The sequence below is a fragment of the Caretta caretta genome, chromosome 4 (genome assembly GCF_965140235.1).
Source record: "Caretta caretta isolate rCarCar2 chromosome 4, rCarCar1.hap1, whole genome shotgun sequence".
In the NCBI taxonomy this organism is placed as follows: Eukaryota; Metazoa; Chordata; order Testudines; family Cheloniidae; genus Caretta; species Caretta caretta.
The window spans coordinates 43452569-43473147 of NC_134209.1; the positions used below are offsets into that span (position 1 = coordinate 43452569).

A 20579-nucleotide genomic window follows, 5' to 3' on the forward strand; every position below is an offset into this window, starting at 1 on the left:
TTTCCATGTTTACCTTTAAAAATGTGGTGTTTAAGCAAATATAGTTTCCCAATATGCTTTCACCTGAGCACAATCCCAAAACGTGCATACGTTCCTGTAGATTTCAAGCACTGCCAGGAACAATTTTGTGTCCAGAATTTTAAAATGTTAATTGAAGGTTGGCGTCCAGTTTTTCCAGCTGAAGAACAGATAACACTGCAAACTGTTTCCTTTATAGCATAGTAGGTGGTATCTTATTCTTGCTCATAACAATATTGTATTATGAGGAGTTGTGCCAAGGTCTGATTATCAGGCTTCCGAGGTAAGATACTAAATGTGTTTTGGAAGGGTTATTTTTAAATCCAATTTGACATTGGATTCTTTGAGATGTTAGAAATGAGCTCACTAATCCTAGCAAACAGCTTTAATTGCAGCTGGTCCTCTCTTCTGCATCCAGATTGTTTTTATTTTGCAGCTGCAGAAAAAACAAAAATTGTTACAAGCATAAATCAAATGTTTAGTATCCTTTGCTGTTCCAATAGTTCTCGAACATTTTTCACTATTTTTCTTTTTGTAATTTCAGATGTTCACATGTAAACTTTTATGTGGATCATTTTTGTGAAGCTTATTCCAAATTTTCAGAGTATGATATAGTACTGGATTTTGTGGAGCTGATGATTCTCAAACTGGTGTAGATGCATCGATTTAAGCAAAGTTGCTTCTTATTTACTGAAGCGTAAGTGAGATCGGAATTAGTTCCTTCATTTTCAAGTCCATGTTAGAGTATATTTTATCTAAGTACCATTCACCTTTGCAGAATTGCTGCCAAATTGAATAAATACTTAAGTATGTGCTTAACTTCACTAGCCTGAGTAATTCTGTTTGAAGTCAATAGGACTACTCATGCTAATAAAGTTAAGCATGTGTGTGTTGCAGGACAGGGGCTTTAATAGGTATTCCATCTACATCTAGGACACAAGAGCCACACCTATTTGCCAGATTCTTCAACTCTGTGGTAGATTAAATTATATCCCTTTTCAATATGTCTGTTGGCAATCTGAATCCCCTATTTTGTAAACAAAGGAGAAAAAGTATCATGTAAAACAAGGTATAATTTGGGATACAGTAAACTTTTTAATTGTTCGATTTATGCAACATGGAGTAGGAAGTGAAGAGGTGGCATATTACTAATTTCAATATTATTTGCATATATCCCTAAAACTGAGATTAAGTAGATCCCTAGTGGCAGAGTATCTCCCTTTATATCTTGTATGACTGTACCACAAATGTAATTAATCATAATTTTCAGAATTCAACTTGATCCATAAATATAATTTTTTAATTCAATTTGCTTTCCAGGTGTTAAAGAATGTAGGCTGTAGTTTGAAGCAGAAAGGAACAAGCGGCAGTCAAAAAGGCAAACGGGATGTTAGGAATCATTAAAAAAGGGATAGAGAATATCTTACTGCCCTTATATAAATCCATGGTACAGCCACATCTTGAATACTGCGTACAGATATCGTCCCCGCATCTCAGAAAAGATATACTGGCATTAGAAAAAGTTCAGAAAAGGGCAATTAAAATTATTAGGGGTTTGGAATGGGTCCCATATGTGGAGAGATTACAGAGGCTAGGACTTTTCAGCTTGGAAAAGAGGAAACTAAGGGGGGATATGATAGAGGTATTTAAAATCATGAGTGGTGTGGAGAAAGTGAATAAGGAAAAGTTATTTACTTGTTCCCATAATATAAGAACTAGGGGCCACCAAATGAAATTAGTGGATAACAGGTTTAAAACAAATAAAAGAAAGTTCTTCACTCAGCCCACAGTCAACCTGTGGAACTCCTTGCCTGAGGACGTTTTGAAGGCTAGGACTATAACAGGGTTTAAAAGAGAACTGGATAAATTCATGGAGGTTAAGTCCATTAATGGCTCTTAGCCAGGATGGGCAAGGAATGGTGTCCCGAGCCTCTGTTTGTCAGAGAGTGGAGATGTGTGGCAGGAGAGAAATCGCTTGATCGTTACCTGTTAAATTCACTCCCTCTGGGGCACCTGGCATTGGCCCCTGTCAGTAGAAAGGATACTGGGCTGGATGGACCTTTGGTCTGACCCAGTATGGCCATTCTTATGTTCTTAAAATTTATCATAAATCCTAAGCACATATGAAGAAATACTTGAATGAAAAATGTATTGCTTTGTTCAATATATGAAGCAACCAGTTTTGCTGGTTTAAAAATGTATTTTCGAACTTTCACATAGTATTTCCCCATCTACCACTAACTCCTCAAAGGAGGAACTCAGATTATTTACCTATATTATTTACCTGGTTTTCATAACTAAGGCAAAATGTAACCAATGTATATCTCAACTTCAGCAACACACTAGTGAAATCCTAAATAGACAGAGGTTATGTCACAACATATTTTTAGCTCCAATAGGTTAAATCTCAATTTATACATATGGCTTTTACAGTAAAAGCATATAGAGATCAAAATGCTCAGAACAAAAATGTCCAGCCATAATTTTAGGTTATTAAATATCTACTTGCACCCATCTTTGGCAGTCCCTATAACTTTGAAGAATAGATAGATGGCTAGTGTCAATTTTTGCCTTTCTAATTGTACTTTCACTGTGTCGTTGGTGGAGAGGAATCTGGATAATGCGGTCAGGAATATTAGGATTAACTGAAAATTTAAAATAAACCTTTTGGACTGTTTGAGCATATTTTTGATACTTTTTACAATGTATTGATGGTTTTCCATATACTGTATATAAAAAAAAAACCCTCAAATTCACTGTGGCTAGTGAATTCTCACACATTAGTGATGTGTAAACTCCACAAGCAGCATGAACATCCAGATGATAAAGCTGTAGGTGCTTCTCAAACTCAAATCTCCTTGAAAGGCTTTGGTTCCCTTTTTCACCTCCAGGTCCTTTTTTTTTTTTTCCCCTTTCTCCCCGGGCTTTAATCATTAATATCAATGGCCAATACTTCTGGATGCCTCTCTTAGTTATGTCACTGAAGATTTGAGTAATCTGGGACCTTTAAGGATATGGATGTAGGAGTGGGAAGAACATCTCCAGACAGCTCCGAAACTGACCTAATGTCTATTTTATTCTTCCTGTGATATTTTACCCCTTTAAAATATCTGTTGCACATTATATCTTGAGTTCACATTCGTTACTTTGCAGATTCATGTACTGCCCTAGTTTATCATATTGGGTGACCACTGTCATAGAGACACCAATGCATACAAAATTTGAATTGCATATTTAAGCTAGGTTTCAGAGTAGCAGCTGTGTTAGTCTCTATCCGCAAAAAGAAAAGGAGTACTTGTGGCACCTTAGAGACTAACAAATTTATTTGAGCATAAGCTTTCGTGAGCTACAGCTCACTTCATCGGATCCATGGATCCGATGAAGTGAGCTGTAGCTCACGAAAGCTTATGCTCAAATAAATTTGTTAGTCTCTAAGGTGCGACAAGTCCTCCTTTTCTTATAGCTGAAGCAGGCAGTTAAGTGTTTTGAGCACAGCATGTGACAGGATTCTTCTCTGAGCACACAGGAACCCACCACTTTGAAGTTAACATTCAATTTCCTATCCATACACAGGAAATCTAGTTACACTTATTTGCATAAGGCAATTAGGCATTAGAACAGAGTTAAGCTGTAGATAATATCCACTGAATGCATCCGATGAAGTGAGCTGTAGCTCACGAAAGCTTATGCTCAAATAAATTGGTTAGTCTCTAAGGTGCCACTAGTACTCCTTTTCTTTTTGCGAATACAGACTAACACAGCTGCTACTCTGAAACCTGTAGATAATATTAGTTTCCTACAGTATCTCACCTCTTTGATCTTAAGGTTAACTGAACACAATTAAGACATGGAATGGATTTAGCATCCAAAAGCTAATTTGGTCACACTGGTAAACTAACAGGATATAGGTAAACACAGACAAAAACACTTAGCAACTATTGTTTGATTCTTATTAATAAAAAGTGAATGAGTTGGGGATTGCTAGCTTAATTAACATTTCTTTGATACCCATACGTAAGTGGATTGTTTTGATTACAATTGCAATGCCTCTTGTTAAATTGTTCTGGTCATATACAAGTTAGCTGGTTTAGCAGCACCACAATAATATTTAGTGGAAGAGAGAGAAAGTTGGCCAGGGTGGAGAGGATCTGGCATGCACACGATTAACCCTTTTTATAGGGCAATAATTTACAGCATGACGGATGGCAATTTCATTCTGCTCTACAGATGGTGGGAAAGCATAATAAAAATTCACCTGTCTTTTTGTCTCAAAATTTTGTTGAAAAACCTAATTGAAAAATCTAATTTTGAAAAATGTTGGTAGCTCTAATAACTTATTTCTAAATTAATTTTCTGCAGCCATATTAAAGTACACTGAACCTCAGTGAGGACTATCTTCATGGCAAGTTGAAAACACACTTCCTTTTGGAGCCCTACAAGCTCTAATCTTCCACTAAAGAACATGGACTAAAAATAAATATTGTCAAACCAAGCAAAGCCGAATCTTCAAATATAGTGGAATAAAATGTGTATTAAACAGCTATTTTTTATACATTCTATTGCCTGTATACTTTGTTTATATCAGGGATCTCAAACTCAAATCACCACAAGGGCCACATGAGGACTAGTATGTTGGCCCGAGGGCCGCATCACTGAAACCTTTTCATACGATGATACAAAAGTATAGCAAAAAATAAGAGTAATATAGTATGCTATTAAAAGTCAATGTATTAACTTTTTAAAAACTGTAATGCAAAGAGGGGTTTTAATAAAATATAAACACCTGTAACTATTCCTTATGTGGTCAGTAACACTGATAATGATCTACACTAACAGTCTATCAACATAGCTGTAACGGCAGGAACTTTTTAATGTAACTATTCATACAAAACACATTGCCACTTTTAACAAACATTCTTCCCAACTATTCACAGCAAAGAACCATACATGCTGAACTTCATACCTCAGACTGCTTGTCTAGTCCATGAGGCCCTGCCTCTTTCCTCACCACCTTCACCCCCATTCTAACATCTTCCCTAAATCCCCTCCCCAGCCCCGCCTCTTCTCCACCTCCTCCCCGAGCGTGCTGCGTCCCCGCTCCTCCCTCCTGGAAAGTCCTAAGTGTGCTGGGAGGTAGGTGGAGGAGCGGGGGACGCGGTGCGCTCGGGAGGAGGGAGGGCCGGGGGTGAGGGGAGCTTGGCTGCTAGTGGAGTCGGTGCCTATGGTGGGCTGCACATCCCTGACCCGTGTTTGAGACCCCTGGTCTATATAGTGAGTATTTAGGGCCTGATCCTACCATCACTATCAAGTGTAGGGGTTACTACTGACTTCACAAAAGTAAGCACCGTATCCACTAGTACATTTGCCATATGACTTCAATAGGCCTATTTTCAATGCATAAAGTTAAGCATGTTCATAAAGGTAATTTTTTGGAAAGTTTAAGTGCTCTTAAATAGAGATTCAGAATGAAAGTCTGAACTGTCATAACTGGAGCATCTCCAACACACTGTGGTGATAGATTGGTTCTGGGTGAGGAACACCTATGATTGTGTGAGGTACTGAGAAAAAAAACAGCTCTGGAAGTGGATTCCTCAGGTTCCATTCTCAGACCACACCCAGATCATCAAACAGTATTGTAGGACCATATGAATTGCCATTCTGGATTTAAGCTCTAGGTCCATCTAGTTCAGTGACCTGTCTCTGACAGTGGCCTGTACCAGATATTTCAGAGAAAGGTATAAGAATGCAGCTGTAAGCAGATGTGGGATAATCTGCCCTATATTAGGTCTCATCCTGTTTCTAATAGTCAGAGAGTCTTAAACTCTGAAGCATGAACTTTCATAGCTCTTCCACAATTTTTGTTAATGACTCTGGATATTCTTGTTATCCAAATTAATGTCCAATCCCTTATTGAACCTTGCTAAATTCTTGATTTTAATGATTTCCTGTGGCAGTGAGTTCCACAGTATAATTGCATGCTGTGTGCAAAAGCATTTGGTTTTGTTGGTTTTCAGTTTCATTAAATGCCCCCTTCTTCTTTTGTATGAGACAGGAAGAACAGGAGTTCCCAATCTACTATCTCTAGACTATTCCTTATTTTATATACTTTTATCATGTCCCCCCTTTTCATCTCCTTTCTAAGATGATGATCCACATTTTTTAGTTTCTCTTCATACGTGTTTTTCAATACATTTGATCATTTTCATCACCCTTCTCTGGGCCTCTTCTAGTTCTGCAATGTCCTTTTTCAGATGGGGTGACCAGTATTGCACGTGGAATTTCAGATGAGGCCACACCACTGATTTCTAAAAGACATTAACTCTGGATTATTTGCTATCCTATTCCTTATGCTTTCTACCATTTGAATATCTTCTTTGCTTTTGTTGACCACAGCTGGATATCTAGTAGGGGTCCTCCTTGAGCTGTCTACAGTGACACCCTAATGCCTTTGAGTATACCTTTGCAGGGAGAAAATGTTCCAACATGAGTGTTTTCCTGGTGTTGGTAACTATCCTAGCTAAACAAAGTACTAAAGGCCTATTTTATAGAAGTTGTTCTTGTCCTTGTTGAGACAAATGGTTAAGAACCTCAGGACTTGCCATGAGAAATAATACAAAGTTAGATGTAGCTCTTGAACTGTTTGCCCCTAAAGGACAGAAAGGGGGGGGAAAAAAAAGAAGCAGCAGCAGAAGGGTGACTTGGTGTTATCAAACACACTTTGTGCCAGTTGCAAACAGTGCTGTCTGCCAAAGATAAACCTACTTTACTGGTGCCTCTCAACAACAGAAATTGGCCAAGATTTTCACCATGGCTTTCTTCCTTCCTTTCACAAATATTGTGCAAAATACAACATGCAGCTATAGTCTTAGGCCTGTTATTTTTCTTGCAGGTTACAACCTATTCCGAAAACATTCTACTGTTCTTTCAAACTGCTGGATGCAAACCTCTCTCCCCCCACCCCCAACTCCCCCTCATTCTGCAACTCTTGAGGCTATCTGTCCATGTGGCCTGTGAACAGCTTCATTAACCAGTTCTTTAGAGCAATCCTTTAGAAAATGCTGGTTTCCCGAGACCAGAAATGACACTGAATGGTGAAGTCGGTCCAGGAACAGCTCCTCTAGCAGCAGGTGTTCATTATCATTATTCTGCTTCTTCTGCCATTGCTGAAGTTCCCGCTGCTGCCGCTGCCACATCATCTGCTTGACTTTGAGATACAGCACAAGCAGCCTCTGGGTATTCAGGGGTGCCAACATAACAGCGTGAAGCACTGTTGGGTCCATACTGGTTTAAACCCTCTGTACAGACAAGCCCTGGTAGTTTTGTTTGCCCATTGTGAAAATGGATTGCTTTTGAAAATCTAGGCCTCTGACACTGAAGCTGCTTCTTCAAATTTTAGCCACAAGGATTATTTGGATCAAATTACAGCAGTAAGCAAAGCAGAGGCCCGTTTTAGGCGTGAGTGAAACAGTTCGTAATCAGTCGAGTAGTGTCCTACCTCTAAAATGCCATTGTGACACTTTGGGGGCTCACACAGATCAACAGGCGTTCTGTCACAGCCTGCCCTGTAACCCTTGGTGCTTCTGCACTGTGCAGCTTCAGCTCACTAGCAGCATGCTCACAGCACAATGGCCTGATTCTGTCTTCCACCAGCCTGGCTGCTCCTTGCAGGGTAACACCAACAGCCCTTCCAGTCCTGAGTCTCCCCCAAACCATCTGCCCTCCACTGTCCAGTCCCTCTCCGTGGATACTCACAGTTATTCAGTTTGCTGCCTCCAAAGAGACAGAGCACACATCAGCCTGTTAGTTTAGCTGGGGACTTCACCCTTCATTTTATTACACAACTTTGAGAAGGTTTTGTAATAAAATAAGAATAAGTCTATTAACAAAGCACAGATATTTAAGTGACAAGTAAAAATAGAAGACAGAGATATGGTTACAAGTACACACAACAAAACAAAACATGCTTGCTAATGCCTAAAACTTAACTTTGGCAAGTTATCTTTATCTAAGGAGGTTTCTCCCCTATAGTCAGTTCCAGCTACTCTTTGTTTTCAAGCGAAGATGATCCACTCTGCATGAGCTCATAGGGTTCTGCTCCCTCTTTGTCCCCTAGGTGATAGATGCCAAAATGGCTTTCTGTTTCACCTTACATTTTCCAAAGTGTATCTGTTTCAAGAGCCACTAAGGCTTCCTGGGGGTGCAGGCTCCATCCTCATTTGTGATGGTTAAGTTGTCTTTCTTCCTCCTACCCCACTTGTTTATCTTGATGCCTTTGTTTACATTCCATGTAGATGTACTTTTCGTTGTCCTCAGAGATATTACCTAATTCAGTTTACATTGGAGACACAGGAAACCAGGCACAATAGCATTCCTTTGTCTAGGACTGGCTGGCATTATGCATTGTTTGCAAAACACCTTTTAAGAATGTATTTCCAGCAGACATCTATAGTTCTTTATACACTGCCTGTATATATATCACACAATATTAATGACCAGCATGTTACCAGTTTGCAGATGATACCTTACGTCAGTGCTTCTCAAGCTATCTGATGTGGGGGACCAGCAATTTTTTTCCCCAATGTGCACGCAGACTGGCAGCTGATGGCTTCCGGACCACCACTTTGAGTAGCACTGCCTTACATCACACCTTTTAGCTCTTAAATACAGATTATGACAACAGTGTGTTGGGGCAATGCGTGCATCAGGCCTGATGTGAGGGACTGTATGGTGTGGGGTGCCCTCTGCCCGTTGGCAGTCAGGAACTCCCTAGGTCATAATTGTACTACTGGGCATGATAATCACATTCTACAGCGGGGAAAGCGTGGGAAAGAAAGAAAGCAGCTCCCATCTCTGGGATGGAATCTTTGTGTTGCCAAGTCAGTGCCAATCTGGCATGGCATAGTGCCCGATTAAAAGATTTGGGGGACTGTTGATTTTAATATCCTGTCAATAGCTGCAAAAGAAGGGGGTGGGGTGCCCCCACATGAGGTGGCGATGCTTTTCTACACAGGTGCTTCCGGGTGAGCATCCACCCTAAGAAAACACTTGGCTGGGTGATAAGGACTTGTTTTCATTTTTAGTTTGGATGGAGCTGAATAGCTGCTCTTTTCAAGAGCCACTTCTTCCTTTCTGGTGACCTCTTCACTTACTGAAAATGTATTGTGGCAGATCCACCCAACTGGAGCCCACACCTTACGTACATCTACCTTTTCCTAATGTAAGGGGACTGTTGCCCCCTTACTAACATTCAGTGGGGGTGTTTTAGTTGCTAGCTCCCAGTACTAAAAGGGGGAAGGGTCGATGGGGAATCAGGACCCTGAGACTGACAGGCCCTAGGAACAATGGGAGAGGCCAATGTTCCAGGTTAGCCTGAATGACAGGGCGGGCAGACTAATCAAGGAGTCAGGAGGCCAGGGAGGTCCTGTCCTCCGTGTGGGCTGGAATTGCCTGGGTCAGACAGAGTGGGGCGGACCTAAGGAGAGAGCAGGGACCCAAGCTGAGCTGGGGAGCAGAGCTGTGCCAGATCCAGAGGGACCAGAAAAGCAGCCCAGAGAGATCAGACCCTGTGCTGGGAGCACAGCTGCAGCCCCAAAGCCAGAGGCACAGCCCAGAGAGAGCAGACTTGCCCTGGGAGGAGAGCTGCAGCAACCAGAGCCAGAGGGGCCAGAAAAGCAGCCCACGAAGCAGGTCAGTGCTGGGAGCAGAGTCACAGAAGCAGCCTGCAGAGCAGACCTGTCCTGGGAGCAGAGCTGTAGCAACCAGAGCCAGAGGGGCCAGAGAAGCAGCCCAGGGAGCTGGAGCTGAGGCAGAGTGGAGCTGGAGCTGGAGCCAGGTGTTGTGAGCAGCTGGGTAGAGCGAGGGGGGACTCTGGGCAGTGGGCCCAGCACAGGGAGATGCCTCAGCCAGGAGGCTCTGCAGGCCAGACTTGGAGGGGGATTGGTAACCCTGACAGGGCGGGGGCAACGCTGGGAAGAAGGGCCTTGCCACCTAGAGCCTGAGAGGCCACCACCAGAGCGAGTGTCCAACCTGCAGCATCCCTGCAGCACAGCCAGGGCCTGAGAAGGTGGCCTGGGACTTACAAGGAACAGACTGTGAACTGCCCGGACATTCCAGAGACACTGTTTGTGATGTTCCCTGCCACAGAACGGGTTGATGTGTTTCCTTTAACCTTTCCCATTTTCCCTTATTCTTTTTAAAATTAATTGTTGATTAAAGAACTTGCATTTGCTTCAAATTGTATGTAATGATCAGAAGGTCAGAGAATCCTGGGCCCAGCCTTGTTGGGATTACGAGGATTCTGCCAGACAGGAGAGTGGAAGGGGAGTTCTCAAGGGCAGAGAGGCCACTGGGTAAAGGATGTGGAAGCGAGGACTCCGATCCTTTCGCTAGACCACTTCACCGGGGTAGTGCAGAAGCCAGGAAAGTTCCCCACAATAGCAGGACTATTCTCCCACTTACACTAAACTAGATCCTCAAACAATTCCCAGCAGAAATTGCTGTACTATTAATCTAACAATGCCATTCAGCCCCTCCTCCTTGCCAGCGCTTTCCCTTCTTTGCCCTCTAGCGAGGCGGACTGCACAGGGTGACAATAGCAGGGAGGGACGAAGGGCTCCAAAAGTCAGGGAGGGGTCTCCTGAGGCACGCACAGCTTGTGCCTCGATGAGGAGCACGGGAAATGTGCAGACCCTGGCCTGTGAGCGTCGGGTGTGGGCGAGACAGGGCTGGCCCCTGCAGGTGGTCTGTGCAGCCTCTGCCCCAAGGGCTCCTGGAGCCTGTTCCCCCAGTTCTCAGCGTTACTCAAATGCAGTCACCAGGAGGCCTTTTGTGCAGCCATAGACCTCCTGTGTGGTGACTGGGGATGGGGGAAAGCATTGGCCCCCTCACTCACTTCCTCTTGCTCAGGGATGCGCCACCCTGCACCACCTCTGGAGACAGGTGGGGCACAGTGCTGAAGGAGCAAGGTGAGTTCTTGACCTATAGGCGGCGGCACAATGGAGCTCAAGCTTCCACCCTGGGGTGGTTGGGTGGCGGGCTCAGGTGGCAGGACTCAGGGAGCCTGGCTGCGCAGACCAGGGCTTCAGCCATGGGGTTTAGGGCACCAACACCCAGCTCCAGCTGTGATGTTTCAGGTACTGACCCCCAGCTCTGGCCAGGCCCACGGGGCTTCAGGCTCCAACCTCCAGCCCTGGCTGCTGGACCCAGGGGCTAGACCCAGGTGCTGGCCCCCCAAACCCCAGCCTTGGGTGCTAACCTGGGCTCCAGCCAGTGCTGACCCTGGGCACTAAGCTGTGGCCACAGAACCTGACCCCCAGCCACACAGCTGCCGACCCTGGCTCGGGCCGCAGGACTCATCACCCACCCTCATTGCTCCTGGTCCCCGCTACCTCCCCTGGCTCTGCATCCGGCCCCCCATCACCCCTGGCCCTCGCTCATTCCCCCTCCAAGGCTTAATTTGCCCTGGGGCTTGTTGCAAAACATTAACCAATATGCAAATATCGCTTTCCACAGCATTATTTTTATTATTGACTCTGCCAACCATCACCACCACCACCACGCCCTACAATAATAAACGACCGGGATTTGGATGTGTACACGTACCTTTATAATTACTTTTCCTAAAGTCAATCAAGTATTTTAGGGGAAACGGTCGGTGCGGCCACCAGCAAGAGTTAGTGGCCGCACCCGGAGGCCACCGAAAAATTGTGTTGCGAGACCCGCGCCCCCTTTAGGCTGCCTGTGCGGAGGGAGAGTTTTGCCCCGCGGCTCGGTGCCTGGGGGCCGCCCGCAGCCGCTTCCGTGGCCCCACCAGCGGCCGCCCGGGGACTGGCTTTTTGTCGGCCAAACCAAAACCTGGGATCCGGAGGCAGCGCCCTCGCCTTTAACTCGCCGGCCCTTCAGCGGCACGAGCCCGCGGAGCCGCCGAGTCTCGGGGCCGGGCTGCGGGACGCCGCCGGGTGCAGCCGCCGCGCCTCATGAGCCTGCCCTAGGGGCGCCCCAGGCGGCGGGCGAAGCGGGATGCTGCCGCGGGCAGGGCAGCTGCTCCGGAGCGGCGGGGGGAGATGGCAGCAGCCCCTGTCCGCCGCGAGACGCGGCCGCTCCCTGCCGGCTCCCCAGGTGAGGCGCGGCGGGCGGCGCGGGGAAAGTTTGCCTGGGGCAACTGCGGCGCTCGGGCCGCGCTCCCCTCCCCTGCCCGCCGCCGGGCTCCCGGGGCTGCTCGTGCCCCGCGCCGCGCTCGTGGGCCGGGGCCGGGCGCCGTTGTCCCCGGCGAGCAGCAGCAGCTTGGGGAAGCAGAGCGTGCGGGGCGGGGGGGTCCTAGGTCTGCGACCCCCCGGCGCGGACCCCCGCCCCCGCGCACAGGGGGCGGCGGAAAGTTCCTCCGGGGCTGAACCGCGCGCTCCAGCCGCTGGAGGTGCAGCCCCGGAGGATGGGCCAGGCTTGGGGAGCGGGCGTTCAGCCCCGGATCTGGCCGCTCCGGTTTGTGTGCGGGGCTGGCGGGGCTCCAGCTGCAGGGGAGGACAGTGAAACAAGCGAGGTTGTAAGGGACTCATTGAAACTCACGCCCCGCCAAATCCGTCCCCGGGAGAGAGGCTACAAGCGCCTGCTTTGAACAGGAACCCGGCGTGGGGCGGCGCTCGTGGCGGTTCAGGCGCCCCTGAGGCGAAGGCATTGGGCAGCAGCGTTCCGTGCTTTGCTACGGGGAAGTCTGCCTTGCTGGGAGCGCGCCGCTTTTCGTTGGAGCGGAACTTTTTGTAAGAGGCTCAAGCGAAGTGGATAGCGCGCCCAGCCTGCCAGAGGGAGAACATCGGTCTGGTGAAAGCTCACGTCAGGAAGCCGTCCGTCAGCGCAGTCTTTATAATTTTTCTACTTCCTTCAGCGTTGTTGCCCTGCTCCCTGATAGGCTGATGATGAATCATCAGTGCAATCTGTAGGAATAACAGTTGATTTGGCACAACTGTGTTATTTGTCTGTTGATAAATATCCTTGGAGAGAGAGGGGTGTGGTGAGGAGCATGCTGAAGAAGGGGAAAGTCTGAACTTAAAAAAGAAATCCTGTAAATAATTCCATTTTTATAAATAAAAGAAAAGGAGTACTTGTGGCACCTTAGAGACTAACCCATTTATTTGAGCATAGACTAACACGGCTGTTACTCTGAAACGAGTTTTATAAATCAGCAAAAGACAAGACGTCTAAGGTTAAAATGGCCTGACCATGGTTCTTAAAAGCATATTGGCAGGGTTCGCCTTAAGGCTTTTTTTGTTGCTGTAATTAATAGTACAAACCCAGTAGATTACTGAAACTGAAGTTTTTTTACCATCATATTTAATTCTCCCCGTTTGTTTACTGTTTCAACCTAAAGCCAGAGTAGACCATAAAACTACACTATTTGTGGAAATTACAGTCACCTTGTTCAGTTTCTGTTCATAATCCTTACCAATTTCTGGCTCATAAACACTAAGATAGTGCAGGTTTCAGAGTAGCAGCCGTGTTAGTCTGTATTCACAAAAGGAAAAGGAGGACTTGTGGCACCTTAGAGACTAACAAATTTATATGAGCATAAGCTTTCATGAGCTACAGCTCATTTCATTTGATGCATCTGATGAAATGAGCTGTAGCTCACAAAAGCTTGTGCTCAAATAAATTTGTTAGTCTCTAAGGTGCCACAAGTACTCCTTTTCTTTTTAAGATAGTGCAGTTGTTTCTGAATTTTCAGCACTGCAGGGGAGTGTTAATAATATTGTAAAATCTTGAAGATATTTCTCAATATTTCTCAAAATGATTTTTTTCCTTTTTTACACAAAAAATATACAAGTTAGCCATGCTGACAATGCAGCTTTAACTCAGATACTGTCTTTTGTATTTTCTATACTCAAATTAGGAAGGGTGCATTGGCAGTGTTTCATTTTGATTAGGACCAGTTCAGATGGAATATTGTTTTGAGCTTTTAAATATAATCATGTTTTAAAGGTGGACTGAGAACTGCTAAAAGATTGAGCAAAGAGTGACCTGGTAGTCTAGGTTTGATTGCTGCAGCCTGACCTATTTATAGATGCAAGGGTCCTGCTGTGAGGATCTGACTGCAGCATCTGGAATGTCAGAATTCCCTCCCTGCTTACTTTGTCTTGGGAAGCAGGCTATTTCTCTGTGACGGGCAGGTTGAAAGAAGGGCTTTTTGGGTCAGCAGTGATGAGGCAAGGGAACCTGTGTGTGTGTGTGTGTGTATATATATAGGGAATAGTATTGGGGAAACTAATAAACAGAAGCATACAGCTTGCTAGTTATATACCTTATGTTTTGCTTTTGTGTTCTTTGTCTACTACTGTTTACATTGCCTGTTGAGGCTGTCAGTAGTTCTTTGGGGTAGGGGCCATCTCATGCTACGTGTTTATACAGTACCTAGCACAGTGATGCCTCTATCTTCACTTGGGCATCTAGGAGCTACTGTAATATAAACGGTAATGGGAGCATTGCTGTGTGGGAGATCAGGTTTAGGAATGCTGCTTTCTGGATGAGGACAGTTGCGAAGGTAGCACCCGCAGCCCCAGGTGACTGTTATGGATGTCCGAGTGCTGCTGACAGGCTTTGAAGGGAGTTCAGCTCTTCACCAGGTAACTGATGGCTGTAGTAGAATGAGGCTTTGAGATTAGGAAGTTTAATGGAGACAAGGGTGAGAGAGAAGGGAGCCTTTGAACCCTACGATGAACACTAAAGGCATCTGATGAAGTGAGCTGTAGCTCACAAAAGCTCATGCTCAAATAAATTGGTTAGTCTCTAAGGTGCCACAAGTACTCCTTTTCTTTTTACTAAAGGCCATTGATGGTTCCAGATATATGAAGGTATCTGTATTGTGGATTTCATTTTTCTTCTATTTGAGGTGAACTAGTAGCTAGGAAATGCCATGTCCAATTACATGATGTGACTTCTGCTCCTGATTTCCCTGCCCTAAGGTAGTAGCATTCTAGGTGTCCCCTCTTTTCTTTCTCTTCTAATCTTGAAGCTGTTGGGGAAATCCATTTGGGTTGCCCTTTTGAGGGCTGTGGTGCCCCATTGCTTTATTCTCAAAGGGCATTAAACTTGTAAAAATTAGTCAATTAAATCCCCTCCCAAAAAAGTATAGTTTTTAGGTACCACACCTATTCCTGAGTCCCCCTGTCAATTTATGTGCATTCAATTGGTATTTTAAAATGGCTTTTCTTTGTCATGTGTGGGAAAATCCACAGAAAAAAAAGTTGAAACTGACTGTCTCAACAGGGAAACAATTAAATGGACTGTGCACAAAGTGCTGTTAAATGCACTAAGTGAACAAACTGAAGGCTAGAAACTTGTAATTATTAATTACTTTCATTTGTACTAACCTTAAATGTTACCTGTAAAATGAGAAAATTAAAAAAATCACTCTTCTGTCTCAGTATTTTAAGTTAGTATCCCTTTAAGAAATCTCTTTTAAAAACCCAAGCCACTGTCTGTGCAAAAAGGGTCAAAATGCTATTTTTAAAAGAAAGGTCTGTTGAAAGGTACAGTTCTGTAGACAACATAGCCCAAGGTAACTATGTGACTGTGTACTAATAATCTGGAAGAAAAGAGACAAATGTAGTTGACAAGTTCCACTGTCAGGATGTTTTTAAATTTTGGCTATTAAAGAGTCTATCAATTTCTTTTAAAAAGTTTGCTCTGATGAAGCTTCGCAAAATGTTGGCGCTCAACTCTCAACCTATTCAAGGACAAAATGTGTGTCTGGGACACATGACAGACACATTCATAGAGGAAGTGTAAAAATTATGTTTGGTTTATTTAATTAACATATGCAAAGTTTCCCTTAACTGAATTTTCCTGATGCAGTGTTCATAAAGTCAGTTGAAAGCAATGAACAGAATGAACACTGGCTTTAAACTGGGACTAAAATGGATGACACTCTGTCATGAGGTACAGGAAAACAGTATGGTCTCTGGCCATGTCTTCACTCGGAAGGAAGGTGTATTTGCTAATGTGTGCTGGTGGAGTTAAACCCTGGGAAGGAGCTTTTCCTTCCCAGGGTTTACCTTCACTAGCTAACACATATTAAGAGTACAACTTGCTTTGTCTGTGTTTTGAAAGTCTAATGTTGTCAAAGCAATGTATACTCCAACACATACTAAAGACTAGGCTGCTTGCTATGCTTAAATTCTATTAGCTTAGCACATGTTAAAGGCAGTGTACCTTGCCTACATGTAACACGTTCTAACAACACAGCTTTTTATCCTAGTCTAGACAAGGCCTGACTGCAACTTGTATTGCTTCCTTCTAGAAATACTGGAGGAGAGAAGTATAGAAATGACAGAAATATACAAAAATAATTTAATGGTTGTTGCTCCCTTCCCCCATTCTTCCTCCCTCAGTCCCTGAAACCTGTACCCTCCTCTTCCCCCACCCAAAAATAACCCCAAACCTGGGATAAAACTCTGCCCTCACATGCCTGCCTTTCCTTTGAAATTCACTGGAAGCTGTACACATGTGGAGAACTTGGATCCTAATTTAAACCCTTATTCTGCAGTCTAACTTGTGTTCTGTGGAGTGCAGAGGCTAGCTCATGCAAATCAGATTACAGGGTTATGGTCTTAATTTAATTTTAATTTAATTTAACTTCTGCAGGCTGTTTAGTGGAATGTTCTGAAGTGAAACATTGTTAGAAGAACAGAGGGATCTTAGTTTTTATTGAGGCTGGTCTACACTTAAAATTTCGATCAATCTAGCTATGTCACTCACAGGTATGAAAAATTCACACCTTTGAGCATTCCAGTTAAACCCACTTAATCCCCAGTGTAGATGCACCTAGGTTGATGGGAGAGTTCTTCAATCAACCTAGCTACAATTCCTTGGGGAGGTGGTTAACCCACATCGACGGAAAAACCTCTTCCATTAACATGGCAAGTGTCTATGTTAAGGGACTTAACGGTAGCATAGCTGCAGCTGTGCCACTGTGGGGCCTGTAGTGTAGACACACTCTTAAAAGTGCAGCTACTGTGTTTTCTTATAGAAATAAAATTTCATGCCTGGTCAAATTTTCTTCATGACTTGTATATTCAGAAGAATTTAAATTCACCCCTCTTGCACAAAGCCTCTGATAGAATGAGCCCAGTTCTAGCTGAGCTGAGGTGGGTGATGGAATTCACAGGTGCATAATCTGTTGCCTGTTCAGTTTGGGGCTTTACTGCAGCTCCTTCATACTGACTGTTCCTCCATGTGCCCTTTTTGCAGGTGTTTCCCACCAGTGTTTTCACCTTACTCTGATATCTGTGGCTCTGCCTACAATGGCATATTATTCAGAGGCACTTCTGAAGTTACTTCCCCAGTGCCTACTGCAAGACTGCAGTGGTGCAGATCCTTGCAGGTTCCTCTGTGATTGAGTGAATTTCATACTAAAAGGGAAGCTATATCTGGAATATTTGTAAGGTTCCTTGTCTCCATTTTTAATGGGAAATTGTGTTCTGCCATGTAGTATTTTGTTGGGCTGTAGGTTCTGAACTGAGTGGCATCTTAGCCACAGGACTCCAGATGCTTCAGTGGGCGTTGTACAGCAAAAGCCCTGTGCTGTTCTTTGAAAATATGCTTTGATTATTTTGACTTTATTATGTCATAACTGCCAAACCGCCAAAAATGTGGTTTTAGAGAATGCAGTTGAACTGGTTTAGTAACTTGCACCTCTTGAAAATGTTCCCCTCTATTTAAATAAGGATTAAAGTAGAAGTGTTGGTAGAAGCATCAGGCAAAGAGTGTTAAATTCCTTTTGAAAACTGACTACTAACTAGATTGCCTGGTGATAAAAATGCAGGTTTAATTTTCAGTAGTTGAGAAAGTTAGTTCCGATATAAAGTATGCATGCATGAGGATATATAATCATAATTTAGGAAACTGCATTGAAAGAAGGTAAAATTATAGTCATATATTTAGTATCTCTTCCTTAAATCTACTTTCTTCTGCGTCCAAAAAAAAAAAGGTTTAATCTCCTAATTCACAGCTCATACAATACGGGTTTTGAAATAATACAATTCAATAAAATGTGAGATATGGCTTGATCTTGAAAGTTGCTCAACACATTTTGGGATTAGTCTTCTATTTTGTATAGCATCTTTCTTACAAACTTAATCCAAAATGCTTTGTGGAAAAAATATTTAATTCTCTAACTGTATGAAATAACTGCTCTCTCCCCAGCTAGTAAGAGAGAGGGGCAAGGGAGAGCTATTTTCAGCTAAGATATCAAATGAGATTGAGAGTTGATGAATTAGGAAGCCATTCCAAAGGGCTGGGGGAGAAGAGGAAGTGGAGGCAGAAGACTCTTTCATGGTGAGGTTATAAGTGAGGACGGAGAGGAGACCAGTGCTCTAACTGGGTGTGATGGAAAATAGATGGAGATGAGGCCCATGGGTGAAATTGTGGCTCCTTGCAGTCAATGGGGGTTTTGCCATTGACTTCAGTGCAGCCAGGATTTTATCTCATGAGTTCAGTGACAGATGTTGTCATTGGGCTATAATTTAAAGGTGCTTTTGTTTTTGTTTTTTTTAACAGACATTTCCATGCCTTGTTTAGAAGCTAAAATACTGTAGCACTAAGAACCTGAACTTGATAAAAAAAGGGAAATTGACTTCCCTAACTGCATAATTATTGAAAAATAAACAGGGCATACATAGTAACAAGCCAACTGTCTTTTTTACAATTTTCCCTCTAAAAATCTAAAATATTATTAGCAAGATAGGTAAATGTGTTTACAGCATTTGTTTTGTAGTGTTTGTTTAATGTTAAATCACAAGTTGTAAATCTGCAGCACATTTCATTCAGATGAAGCATTTGTTTCCATAAGAATTGTATACACCTCTTGTAATAATTGACAGAGTGCTTGCACTGAAAATTGTCCCAGCAAATCAACCTGAGCAATTTTGATTGTCTAGTAAAAGGTGACCGATGGCTCATTCAATTTAACACTTTTTAATTATTAATTTTTAACTAACTTTTTCAGTTACCATTTCTCCACATGTGGTGTTATGTCCGTGGGATGCCATTGTTCTGTGTAATTTTTAAAAAGAAGTATTTGGATCCTGGCTCTGGAGAGGAAGGATTATCCAGTGGTTATGGCACTTGCCCAGGGTTTAGGAGAACAGAGTTCAGTTCTCTGCTCTGTCACAAACTTTGTATTACCTTGGGCAAGTCTCTTAGTCTTCCTGTGCCTTAATTTCCCCATCTGTAAAATGAGTATGACAGTACTTCCACTTCACAGAAGGTTTGGGCAGATAAATATTTTATTTTGAGGCACTCAAATAGTATGGTGACGGGGCCATATAATTACCTAAGATAGCTCGAACTTGTAAATAAACGTTTTGGTTAACAAATCAGCCACTCTGGCATCAAATGAACCATAGTATAATGCCTAAAAGGACAACTGGATATAGTTTGTTTGTAAAAGCAGGGAATCATGTCTGTTGTTGTGCTCTCAGAAAGCAGTGCCTCTAATTGTCAGCATTCCAGCTGAGTGGTTTTCAGACAAAATTAACTAATCTGCTGATGGTACTGTTCACAGGAATCCAGTTTGGAGTCATTACTAAGCCTTCTGACTAATCCTTATAGAAAAAGCTGCTTCATTTTGTATTATTGAATCTTGTATGGCTCAAACCTCTCTCCCCGGGGAAAGCGTTTGCTTTGTAAGGAGGAGGTTTTGCAAACTATGAAGCATTTGTTTGATCATATTTCTGGCAGGCTATATAAAATAAAGTTTGTGACCCACAAAACACTGTTGTAGTAAAGTTTATGAAAGTCTTAGTGTTTTTTTCAAATTATGATTATTTTACAGAGACAAGGTGAGTGAGGGTAATATCTTTTTTTTTTTTTTTTGACCAACTTCTGTCGGTGAGAGAGACAAGCTTTTGAGCCACAGAGAGCTCTTTTATTGTTTGTTAGCTAATTCTTTCATTTCCCTATGATCATTATTAAATATTGTTCTTACTTCTCTGACACAAGTGCATTGGTTTCTTGAAATAAAAGGTTTCCCTTAGCAAAATCCCAGTGGAGAGAAGATCTCTAAACACAGAAGTCAACCTAAAACACTATTATTGCTGTTCATACATAGCACTGAGCCAGAAAATATTCCCAGGGTTACCGACCTTCCAGGATTGGCCTGGAGTCTCCAGGAATTAACGATTAATCTTTAATTAAAGATTGTCATGTGATGAAATCTCCAGGAATACATCCAACCTAGGGTACTAACATAAGCCTGAGTTTGCAAATTATCTCAGTTAGCGTCTTTTTAACCATGAATGCTGAATCTCTGTAGGCCTGGGATTTGTTACTTCTTCCAGCCATTTGCAGACATAACTAAACTATGGGCCATCTGTACTGGGGATGTTCTTACTGTTGCAGATGCACAAGTTTGGATGTACTGCACCTGTACAAAATGGGGATTGCATTCATGTGGCTTCCCTTGGTTTGAATCCAGCGTAAGCTGTGCACATCCTGTTTCAAAACTCAGCTCAAAATCACCCACGCTGGTTTCAAATCAGAAGAAGCCACTTGAGTACAATCCCCATTTTGCACAG

The 20579-nt window shown here is 43.4% G+C and overlaps 1 protein-coding gene and 1 long non-coding RNA gene across 3 annotated transcripts in view; both read left to right on the forward strand.

The window, feature by feature from the left end:
• The first annotated feature begins 425 nt into the window (after positions 1-425).
• LOC125635286 (uncharacterized) lies at positions 426-4811 on the forward strand. Its single transcript, XR_007356205.2, has 2 exons — positions 426-715; positions 4378-4811. It is a non-coding gene; the product is annotated as an uncharacterized LOC125635286 (long non-coding RNA).
• A 4761-nt stretch (positions 4812-9572) lies between these two features.
• The window catches only part of MCUB (mitochondrial calcium uniporter dominant negative subunit beta), a 70370-nt gene continuing 59363 nt past the window's right edge, over positions 9573-20579 (forward strand). The window contains exon 1 of one of the 2 annotated variants that reach the window (XM_048847608.2): positions 9573-9705. Coding sequence is in view for 1 of the 2 variants with exons in the window: in XM_075127573.1 (XP_074983674.1) it covers positions 12037-12135 (99 nt within the window). In the remaining variant the exon portion in view is untranslated. Of the gene's footprint in view, positions 9706-11909; positions 12136-20579 lie in introns of those variants that run through there. The other variant, XM_075127573.1, reaches the window with a different exon arrangement.